The sequence below is a fragment of the Zingiber officinale genome, chromosome 5A (assembly GCF_018446385.1).
Source record: "Zingiber officinale cultivar Zhangliang chromosome 5A, Zo_v1.1, whole genome shotgun sequence".
In the NCBI taxonomy this organism is placed as follows: Eukaryota; Viridiplantae; Streptophyta; class Magnoliopsida; order Zingiberales; family Zingiberaceae; genus Zingiber; species Zingiber officinale.
Window position 1 is genome coordinate 117,588,669 of NC_055994.1, and position 12,143 is coordinate 117,600,811.

Genomic DNA, 12,143 nt, shown 5'->3' on the forward strand with positions numbered 1-12,143 from the left:
CCACAAGAAACATCCCACGTGAGATTTGAACCTTTATTATATAAGAATCATCCTTATATTTTATATCGCACCATGACTAATGAAGTATTTATATTTTTATCCTTGATATCTTATGAAATGATATTATTACTCACTTCTATTTTCTATTCTTAGATGCTACTTCCTTTAGTATCATAGTCTTATACCTCGTCATAGGAAAGTTAAATTCTTTATATTCATTTTAAAGCTCTTATTCAAAATAAAAAATGGCTTTTCTACCAAATTTAATATCTTTTCTACAAAAATATAAAATAATTTTTAACTTCGAACTTGAGGATCATGTTTCATCCATTTTCTTAATAAAAATTATGCTTTCATAACTTTTAAATAAATATTATTATTAATATTTTAAGCATAGTGAACTAATATTTTATGTAAAACATATAGTTTAAGTCTATGATCTAAAATAAATGCAACTAAATAAATATAAAAATATGATTTTTTTTTTCTATTTTACTTTCATTGCTAATATACAAGGAAATAAAAATTCATTCGTGATATATTAATTTAAAACCAAAGTTATACTATAAAAAATCATCATAACTAAATGAGAAGTAAGATAATAAATATCAAAAAATTATTCAATTATATCATTAAATATTTTTAAAATTTCATAGATACAACATATATTTTATTAGTGTGAAAATAAATATGTATTAGTATTATTAGTATTTTATGTATAAATAAACATAATAATTATCTATATTAAAATAAATTTTATAATAATTGATATGTTAAATTCTAATGTATTGGTACATGATTTTTTAAAAATTTATTCAATTAATTTTACAAAATTTACCTCATTATTTTATTATATTAGAAGTTTAGAACGCAACCATAATAAGTAATAGAAATTTTAATTGGTTTAATTTGATTTTTTTAAAAAAAAATATTTATTTTGCAGACATAAATTTAAAATATGACATATGCAGTAAATATGAAAAAATAAACCATTAATAATAGACTGACATATAGACTGAAGTTCATCAATACTCAACACTTATATAGTATTAGAACTACTATTATCAAATAATATTGAAAATATTTTATAACTTAATTGATATACTTATAACATTAAACATAATAATTTAAAGATGTTGGGAGTGGTGTGCCCTTTATCAAAGACTCGAACATATATTTTTGAATTGTCTAGGAGTTATTCATTCAATGACAAGTAAAATGAATTTATCAAGTTCTGTCTCAAAGCCTTTTATATAACCCTTCTCTAGTTGCTTAGAGCCTCCCTGGTTGCTTGGATAGGTGCTGATATGGCTGCAACGTTTATCTGTGAGATAACGTTAACAAAATTCTCCAATCAACTGGAAACCCTCCGCTCGCTTATCAAATGTGATCTTGACCTGACTCATTTGAATTGTTGATAGCATCATCTCCCAGTTGCCTAGAACCTGCTCCAGTCACCTTGATCGATGCAATTGTCTGGACCCTCTGAATTCCCTCGTTGAGAGTTCAGCCGCCTAGACTCCCTCTGATCACCTAAGACCATCAAACCTTGCTTCCTTGATGTGATTACACGTAATGAATAGGATAGAAAAAGTAAAGTTACTCCACTACAACAAAAACCTTCATAGACATCGGTTTTCCACCGGTGTCTATTTCATTTTCGACCGATGTCTATGAAGCCGATGTTAAAAGTTTGCCATTTTAGACATCGGGTTAAAACCGGTGTAGTATCACTTAACGACACCGGTCTTCGAATCGGTTATTAACCGGTGTAGTATCACTTAACGACATCGTTTCATCAACGGTGTAAAACCGATGTAATATTGTATGTTAATAACACCAGTTTTGGCAGTGGTAAATGACCGATGTAATATTAGTTAATAACACCAGTTTTACAGCGGTGGAAAACCGATGTAATATGTATATTTTTTAACAGCACAATTTGATTTCCGAAACATACCGACAATAACAAAAAAAATACACAAATATTCACAAATTATACAAATATTCTTCATTCAATAATATCCATAAAATACACAAATATTCACAAATTATATAAATAATCTTCTTACAACAATATCCATAAAATACTCAAACATTCTTTTTATATCAAAAGCTAGCTAATAGATATCAAAATCAAGGTAGAACATTCTTTTAACACATCAAAGTAGAACCACACTTCAAATGTAATCTAGCATGCATTCAGCCCACTCGAACCGCACTTCATCAATTTCAACTCTGGAGTACTTGAGATTTGTAAACTGTAAAAACACATAAATCCACCATATGTCAAATAACTAAAACAAATGTGTACATGTATCAAATAAAATAGAATACTGAGTTTTTAAAGGCTGCTGTGGAAGATAACGAATATAACATAGAATCTAAAACTTTCATATATGACACTTAGTATATGCTGCTTAGAATATAACATAGATAATTTGCTCCTTCTAATTCAAGTGTACAGATTGATAAGAACCGACAGCATCATACAACAACTTACTAGGCATGATAATGGTTGAACAAAGAAATATGACTACACAACAAATCCAGTGAAGGAAGCATAGAAGAACAAAGCTACCTCTAATGAAGAGATATACTATTTATTGTACTACCTCTGATGCCATCTTGGTATCCTAAATATCCTCCAGGCAGAGATAATCCTCCAGAACTGATGCTTCTTCCCATGTTACCACTACCAACAATGTTGCCTACAGAGCTCGTAAGTCTTGGCCCTACATTACCCAATACCGGAGAAACTCCCAAACCAGGAACAGAACTACGATTCCCAGAAGCTGAACTTGAGGAAATACCAGTTATTGACCCAGTGACTTCATTAATATTACTACTACTAAAAGCATGATTTCCAACAACATTAATACCCCCTCTATTTGTGACACCAGAGCCATGAGGCATCTGCATGAAAAAAAATTCAGAATCAATACTATAAAACACATTCAAAGGACCATATGATGCAGTGAAGTAATGTGGAAATAAACTCATGCCGGACCTGAGATAATGCAACCAAAAGATTGTTTGATGAGAACCATCCACTAGGAATGCTTCCTCCTGGTTGCTGAACACCACCTGATGGTACAACACCCATTGCAACCTCTCTGGATGCAAGTGAACCAGGCACATTTGGCAGGTTGAAGCTTCCATGAATATTATGCAATCCTTGAAGACCACCTATTTTTTTACAAACCGTAATCAAAATTCCACATACAAGCAAAATTTCACATGAATATGTTAATAAAGTTTATGTAGGAATGTCTAACCAGAAGGATGGAACCCAGGCACTGCCGCAGACTGGCCAGAAAATAATGTGGTATAGGGTCGGTCTGAGGAGTCTGCAAGATTAGATGTTGAACCATTAAGAGTTGGCTGTACCAAGAGACCCAGTAATTTTATCAGCAAAAGCAAGACTAGTAAAAGCACAGGGCATGGGCTAGGTGCTAACAAACTTGGTATGCTAACCAACAAGAAAGAAACAACCGCGTCAAGTTAGTATTTACATAAATTGTATTGAACATCTGCACCAAACAACAAAAATTACTCATCTCTAACAATTGAAACTCAGCTAAGAATAAGGGATTATATTATTAATACCAAGAGTAAAATTACATCAGATACAAATCCCATACATAAAATAACAGATAGGCAATTTGGGATGAATGTTGAAGTCTATAACTATTTATTCTACTTCTCTCCATCAAGCTAGAACATAATGGAGCATAGACATTGATGGTGCTTAGTTTGTCAAGTTGTACTCAATAAAGATTTGATTATCAATTTAGTAACCTTGTGATTTCTTAAACCATGCTCTAAAAATTTGTTTGACAGCATAGATAACTTTCTTAAATTGGAACATACCCTAGTGATTTCTCTATATACACCCTAGTACGATGTTTACGAAATCTATCTGGTAATCATGAATAATACCAAGGAGAATCCAGTTATCATGAAAAATAGTTTTAGGTAAAATAAATTAATTCCATCAACGAGAGAAAATATCCCAAATAATCCCAAATATATGGAAAGGAGAGAATTAGAAAAACCTGAACATCGAGCATACAGGTTATACAGTCCTATGTCAGGCGAATGAGACTAGAAAATGCAATTAATAAACTGAAAATCAGAAAAGCAAGAGTTACATTTAGAAGCCAAGACATTATAACTTTGCCACGTGCTCAAGAAAGACTCAATTCCAGATGCAGTGATCCTTCATTATGCCAGCCAATAAATAAAAACTCTCTGCACGTCCGATTGACAGTTCTGACTATACCCCGAGCTCAAAAAATAAAGCGCACTTTAGATATTAAGTTAGCAAATCATATGAAGTGGCTACACTGGTAGCAGCTAGAAGAATAAATGATGCTAGTCATACTATAAATACTGAAGACTTGTTTAAAGTACTACTAAAAAATTTCTTAGAAATAAAGATTATAATGCAATGTTTTTATCTTCAAAGGAGAAACTGTAACCATAAGATGTAAGTGATTGGCTTCATAGCCCAATTACAGCCTAACCAAAAGTGATTCCTTCTTCCTTTTTTTTTCTCCCACGAAGAATAAATTAAGCGAGTCAAAAAGACAAGATTTTATCTGGAAACATTCCCAAAGTAAAGCAAGCATGCATTTGTATTAATTTAAGATGGCAATCTATGGCAAGCCCAAAGACAACTAACAAATAAAGGTTTTATCCTATACTCATGCATTATCACACTCCATGAGTCTAACCTCTGGCCTTTATACTCATGAAGCCAACATCACTAATGAACAAGATATCAAATATAAAAATGTCTTTAAAACTTCCAGCATACCAAGATAAAACCCTGACGAAGGGTAGTCAGCCCGTACGACCGACTTTCCAAACTGACGAAAGAAACAAGTTTGCATAATGTGATGTGACGATATTAATAAAGGAAACAAGTAAGATACATTCCTAGGCTCTATAAGATCATTTAGGCAAAGAGCATTTACACCTATCATCCATAAACTGGAGTTAGGTGCTACCTTTGATAAGGAGTCTTATGTTGCTAGAGATTCTCGTATGCTTTTCCTAGTGTATTAAAAGTTCATACAAAATTTTGGATTTAAGGAACTTACCACCCAAATGACAAAGCTATTTCTGCTCCAAGAATTTGACGAGTGGAACTTCATAAAACTTGACTGCCTTCTCATTATCAATGCCTGCATCAACACTCTTATTAAATGTTTCATTTGCTTGACAGAGCACTAGAAGAAAGATACTTTCTTTGGAGAACAAAATGTCTTAAACTAGAGATGATTAATCACCTTTAATCGCTGATTTAGTTTCAGTGTTTCATATCTGGTCTCTTTGGTGCAGGAAGTAATACAGAGTGGAAAAGGTTTATACAATATAGCAAACAAGTTATCTAAGAACTTGCAAAATGGAAAACCTCAACCAACAAATATTGATCACTTGACCCAAAACTCTGATCATTGTAATATCCAACATAAAATAGCATTAAAAACACATTAACAGATAGATGATCAAGCAGCATAGATTCAGTGTTTCATATCTGGCCCCTTTGGTGAAGGAATTCAAATGTACGCATGGGGTACTGAACTAAAGATACTACAGAGTGGAAAAGGTTTATACAATCTAGCAAAAAAGTTGTCTACGAACTTGCAAATGGAAAACACCAAAAATATTGATCACTCGACAGAAAACTATGATAATCGTGATAACCAACATCAAAAAATCACATTTATTATATTCAACACCTTGTACTTGGCAACCTCCTCGCTAACTTCCTTAAGATCGCCCTTTGTGAATATCAATCCCACATTCCCCTGAATCAGTCAAGGATAATTACTAAATAGCTAAATGATCGATTCATGGAGGAACTAAAGATGAGGAAATGGGAAATGGCGAAGAGTGCGTACGACGAGAAGGGGGAGGAGGTTGAGGAAGTCCTTGTTGCCGGTCTTCTCGGTGTGGAAGCGGATGCAGCGGCGGATGAGGGTGTTCTTGCCCATGAGGATGACGGAGTCGCCACGGAGGCCCCTGCGGATGCTCTGGAGCTGGTTGGACCCGACATTGTCGGCGGCGGCGATTAGGACCTTCCCATACTCGTCCAGAAGCGAGCACAGCTTCTTGTCGTAGCGGACCTTCTTCTCCGCTTTCGAGAGCTTCACCACCATCTCGATCTAGCTCCGGGCGAAGCAATGGGAGACGGAGAAAGGACAGAGATGGAGGGACAAAGAGTCTGAGCCGCCCTTTGCGCTGCGATTCATTCCGGAGCGCGATTAGCAGCAAGAGAGATTAGCAGGACGCGATTAGCAGCAAGAGAAATGGGGCGACCATCCTTTTGCCGGTCATAGTGAAGGGAAGGAGGAGCGAGCGACCTCAGATGGGGATCTGAGAGAGGAGATCCCCATCTCTCAGATCAGCGGCGAGCTCCTCGTGGATGCGTGTGGCTTCCCGGTGGGAGCGGCCGGGAAGTGAGTGCGAGAAGTGGAAGGACTGCCCCCATCCCCACTCGTAGATGTCTGTGACGAGGTTGTAGAAGGTGTCGACGAAGGCAGGGACATTATCGTCGTCGGGCGCGACGACAATGCCCTCCTTGGAGCGGAGAAAGAAGGACAAGTACTGCTTGTACTTGTCCTGCACCTTATCCCGCATGATCAATCCCATCTTAAGGTTCACTGCCCGTTTGCCTTTCACTTCCGACAAGCCCATCACCCACACGAACCAGTAGACCGCGATAGCGCCGACGACGGCCGCCATCCATATCGCTGTCGAGATATCCATTGCTCATCTTTCAAATGGTATCTCCTAAAAGGAGGATGTAGAGGATTAGGGTTTCGATTTATGGTGGGCGAGGCCCAAAAGAAAGGGCGCTACGAAAGTCCGCCAAAATTTTGGTTCATAGACACCGGTTTTAAAAATCGCGGTTAAAATCGATGTCTATTAATGAAAAAAAGGTGCCACTATGTGAAAAACGACTTTTTACTTCGTTGATTACCTGAAGTAAAAGACATGTTTTTACCAAAGTAGACACGCGTGTAGTAAAAAGATTCATTTTACTTCGGATAAACTCCGAAGTCGTAGGCCCAGAAAAAACGAAGTCGTATTGGGTGTCGGGTTCGGACATATTACGAAGTAAAAAGTGCATATAACTTCGTCGGTTTTTAAAAACACCTAAGTAATTAATCCTTTTCGACTTCATCGTTTAGTATTTGTTGTGAAGTAATATACCTACTTTAACTTCGGTTAAAAATGAAGTAATGGATTACTTTTATTTCGTAATATATCATTAATTCCTGAAGTAATTATCGATTAAATTATATTTAGCTTCGTTCTGGATCGAAATAATAGATAGATACTACTTCGGAATTTTTGGTAATAACCGAAGTAGTTGATACTATTTTACAGCAACAAATTGTGAATTCAAATTTTGAATTTGAAATGACGTGCCTTGACTGAATTTTTTTGACTGAATTCAATTTTCGACTTTCAAATGCCGCAAATGTCATGTCTTGACTGAATTTCTTTGACTGAATTCAAATTTCAAAATTTCAAATGTCGTGCCTTGATTGAATTGCTTAGAATGAATTCAAATTTTGTATTTCAAATGTCGTGCCTTGACTGATCTCGACTTTGGAAAATGCCGTGCACAGCTCCAGCGGTGACGTGCCATTCTTGAAACCACCGCCCTCCCTGTTCATTTTGACTTTCGGGGCACAAAATTTGAATGCAACCTCTCTTGCCTTGCTGGCCACGGTTTCCAAGGTTGCCACACTCTTCTTCCCCAAGACTTTACCGGAGAAACCTTTGAAGGTCTACGGGCCACCAGAAGCAGTTGCCGTCGTCGGAAATTTGTGTTCCTTGCCTTCCCACTGACCAGTGAGGACTATGGCAGCCCCCACCACGGGTCTCATCACGATCCACAACAACAAACCAAATAAAGAACAACCGAAAACAGAAGTATCTACTCCAAGAAAGCATCATGAATTAGCCCTTTAGGTAATGACCTCGTAAACATAGAGACTGAACAAAAAAAGCAAAAAAAAATTCCAAACACTTGTCTTTGTTGGAAGAATAGCACCAAACCTACAACAAATTGGAGACCGTCTAAAACATGATTTTGCAAAATAAAGGAGGAGAAAAAGAAGAAGAATAAGAAAAAAAAATCGAAGGAAAGAAACCTGGACCTCAGCCTTCCGCCAACTCTGTCAAATTGAAAACATACGGTATATCTCAAACACTTGCAACCTAAACCCTGCGTAAGAAAGTTCAAGTTGTCAAACCTTATTTCGGAAGCCCTAACGAGGAAACCTTCATCTCTATTGCCTAAGACTCCAAATCGGAAGCCCTAACGAGGGGGAACGGAGAGGACTGAAATGAAGGGGAAGGAAGAGGAGGTCCAAAAAAACAATTTCGGCAGAGGGAAGCCCTAACCCAAGAAAACGAAAAAGTGGGGGGAAATAAAAGTGGTCTCAAAATAAAAGTTAACTCTTGTACTATTACTTCGGAGTAAACACTAAAAATTGTATTCATGACGTTACTACTTCGGTATTTAACAACTTTCCGAAGTAATAGCTTATTTCAGTTTAAAGCGAAGCCCGCGTTTTTAAATCTGCGAAGTCTATATTTGTATATACTTCGTCGGGTTTTTCAGCGAAGTTGCTTATACACTTTTACTTCGTATATTTGAATTGACGAAGTAAATTGTGGCGAAGTAAAAAGTCATTTTTCACATAGTGCGCTCATAGACATCGGCTAAAAAACCCGATGTCTATGAGCGAAAATCTGCGCTCATAGACACCGGTTTTTGGAAAAATCGGTGTAAAATACTCAAAGACATCGATTTTTGCTTAAAACCGTTGTTGTTCCACCGATGTCTATGAGGGGTTTTCTTGTAATGCTCGCACTTACTTTGGGTCTAGATGCTTAGCTTCCGACTGACTCATCTAAATTGAGTTGTTAAGATACAACTCCCAGTTGATTCCACTTGATCTTGTCTGCCAAACTTAAGCTTACTCCACTTGTACTTGTCCACCAAACTTCCAGCTCCTAGCTGACTCCACTTAAACTTGATTCACCTAGTACCCATTTAGGACTTTCTTGTTCAATTCCAATCAAGACTTAGCTCATGTCTGACTCTCAATCAAGTCTTTAATTACCTAGTTTCACTAAGACATAGTCATTGTTAGACTCTTAACCAGACTTCACCACTTGTCAAGTAACCTACACCTGCATACTTGACGCAAATTATTAGATCATACCTAATCTAACTTTAATCTTAGTCATGCATTAAACCTCTGGATTAAATGTTGTACTCCAAGTACCAACAATAACTCAATAAGATTATGTAATAAAACACGTCGAACATTATCTTTTTGCTGATTACTCTCTATCAAACCCCTAACTACATATTTTCTCATATACTTCAATATCATCCAAGGAAGGACTACATAATTCCTATTTATTAAAACTTCATCATTAAAATTTAGGTCATCTCCTTCACCATTATCTCACACCATCTCATCAAACCTGATCCGGCGGTAAGAATGGGGGACCCATTTCCTGAAGGGTCTCAGCTTGAGGACCGATGAAGGGCTGACTAAGCGGTTAATGGCCACGCCGAGCAACTGAGTAAGTCCGAGCGGAGCTAGACATAACTCATCCAAGGGTTTGGGTTTCCGACGCCAAGGCAGGAGGATCGAAGGGCCGAGCGGGATGCCGCTCGGCTGGAACCGAAGGGCCGAGCGGGTCGTCCGTTCGGCCAAGATAAGGGCGAGGGTACAAAGGGGGCCGAGCGGTCTATGCGCTCGGCTCGGGATATGGGATATCAGCTAAAGCATGTCTGATGATTAGGCCGTACACAAGATCGCACGATGGAGGACCTTGCCGTCACATCATGGAAAGGTTGATACAGTAGCAGTATGGCCTCATGGACATCTTCCTGACATATCCATATCTGGGCATGGCTCTTCTGACAGACCCATACCTGGCATGGTCAAAGGCAGGTGGTTACTTTGATTGGTGCGCCCAGGCTTCTTCGGGAGGTCTATATAAGGCCTCCATTTCTTCACCGGAGGTATGAGAAATCTTGATCTGGAGACCACCTTCTTGTTATTCCTCGCCTGACTTGAGCGTCGGAGGGCCGTCGCCGGGACACCCCTCCCGGCTCGGTTTTGCTGCAGGTTCACCGGAGCACTCGAGGACCCAGCAAGGAGCGCCACATCCCCAGCGTTCGTTGACCCTTGGTTCGAACAGGATCAAATTGGCGCCGTCTGTGGGAACGCACCTGCATTCGAACAGGAACAATGGACGAGGCTGGACGACAACACACCGTGACGCTTTCAACAGAAGAACTCGATGCTCTAGTCGAGATGAGGGCCGCCAAACTTATGGAGCAAAAACAAAAAGCATCAGCCGAACGGCCGGAGCAACAAGCAACATCTGCGTCTGGTGGCCGAGCGGAAGCACCTCAAACCACCGTCGCATTCCATCGGGCCTTATTTCGCACCCCTGAAGCCGCACCAGCTCGAAGAGATAGAGGCTCTTCTTCGGACGAAATGCCAAGGCGGTATGACAGGAAGGGGAAAGCTCCCCGGGCGGACTCATCTCCCGAGCGGATCAATCGTCAATTCTCGGAGGTTATTCTACGAGACCCTCTACCCAAGCACTACGTGCCTCCGACGATCGGCGAGTACAACGGAACAACGGACCCGGATGATCATCTGGGTAAGTTTGATAACACGGCTACGCTCCATCAATATACAGATGGAGTAAAGTGCCGCGTCTTCCTTACAACTCTCTCGGGATCGGCTCAACGGTGGTTTCGGAGGTTGCCGGACGGATCCATCACTAGCTTCAAGGACTTCCGAACGGCCTTCCTCCACCACTTCGCTAGCAGTCGGCGTTATCAGAAAACAAGTGTCAGCTTGTTTGCCATCAAGCAAGAGTCGAGAGAATCGCTTCGAGCCTACATCCAGCGATTCAACCAAGTGGCGATGGATATCCCAACGGCCACATCGGAGACGATGATGAATGCCTTCACTCAGGGCCTTGTGGATGGGGACTTCTTCCGGTCGCTCATCCGAAAGCCGCCCCGAGATTATGATCATATGCTACATCGGGTCAACGAATACATAAACGTGGAAGAAGCACAAGCCGCCCGGAAAAAGGAAACTCCCACCGAGCGGGCACCTATTCATGCCGAGCGGCAGCCACCTAGAGGACCGAAAGCTGAAGCAATCCGATCCCCCCACGCCAGGTCGCACGTACAAGAAGTGGCTGCCGCTCGACCCAAGCCAAAAAAGAGGTGGACCCCTATGTTCTGCTCCTTCCACCAGACGAATACGCACAACATGAAGGATTGTCGAAGTCTTCCCTTCGTGGCCAATCCCGTTCCCAGGAATGCCGAACGACGGTCTCCTCCCATCGACAGGAGACAAAGGACCCATGAAGCCGACCGGACTCGCACCGAAAGGCGACATCAACATACACCCGATCGGCACCGATCTCCGATACAGGAGAATCGCCGGGCGTCTAGAGAACGGTCACGACCGTCCGCTCGGGAAGAGGAAAACAGAAGCAATACTTCCCGGGGCGAGATTAACATTATTGCTGGCGGGCCGACCGGAGGAGACTCCAACCGAGCCAGAAAGGCGGGCGTCCGGCAGCTACAGATCCACGCAGTTGGTTGTAGCCAAGAGCGGGCAAGTGGACCGGAAATCACTTTCGGCCCCAGAGACTTAGAAGGAATAGACGTGCCCCACGACGTGCCCCACGACGACGCTCTGCTCATCAAAGCGGTAATAGCAAATTACACTATTCATCGCGTATTTGTTGACACAGGGAGCTCGGTCAACATTATATTCAAGAAGGCGTTCGATCAGCTGCAAATTGATCGAGCCGAGTTGCTGCCCATGATAACGCCGCTCTACGGGTTCACGGGTAACGAAGTGCAGCCGGTCGGACAAATACGGCTGGCTATCTCATTGGGGGAAGAGTCGCTCAGGAGGACGCGAACAGCAAATTTCGTGGTGGTGGACTCTCCCTCATCATACAACGTCATTTTGGGACGACCGGCGCTCAGTGAGTTCCTGGCGGTCGTCTCCACCTTCCATCAGAAGATGAAGTTCCCCGTCGAAGACAAAGTG

The 12,143-nt window shown here is 40.4% G+C and overlaps 1 protein-coding gene and 1 non-coding gene across 2 annotated transcripts; one reads left to right on the plus strand and one right to left on the minus strand.

Annotated features, from left to right (window-relative positions):
• Window positions 1-1,199: 1,199 nt before the first annotated feature.
• On the minus strand, window positions 1,200-6,170 carry LOC121979926 (probable NOT transcription complex subunit VIP2). The gene is made up of 6 exons (XM_042531901.1): window positions 5,913-6,170; window positions 5,751-5,819; window positions 3,279-3,384; window positions 3,011-3,189; window positions 2,616-2,916; window positions 1,200-1,324 (listed from the first exon to the last, which is right to left on the minus strand). Exons 1-6 carry the CDS (start codon window positions 6,168-6,170, stop codon window positions 1,200-1,202), a joined length of 1,038 nt encoding a protein of 345 aa, XP_042387835.1.
• On the plus strand, window positions 3,279-3,356 carry LOC121983659. Its single transcript, XR_006112680.1, has one exon. It is a non-coding gene; the product is annotated as a small nucleolar RNA snoR35 (small nucleolar RNA).
• Window positions 6,171-12,143: the final 5,973 nt, after the last annotated feature.

What these genes read in the sequence shown, in the direction of transcription:
- LOC121979926 (XM_042531901.1), bottom strand. Translation starts at nt 6,170, where the DNA reads ATGGTGGTGAAGCTCTCGAAAGCGGAGAAGAAGGTCCGCTACGACAAG. An exon ending in TTTTGGTTGCATTATCTCAG is followed by an intron (nt 2,917 to 3,010) that starts GTCCGGCATGAG and finishes TTTTTCATGCAG; the next exon opens with ATGCCTCATGGCTCTGGTGT. An exon ending in ATACCAAGATGGCATCAGAG is followed by an intron (nt 1,325 to 2,615) that starts GTAGTACAATAA and finishes GTTATCTCACAG; the next exon opens with ATAAACGTTGCAGCCATATC.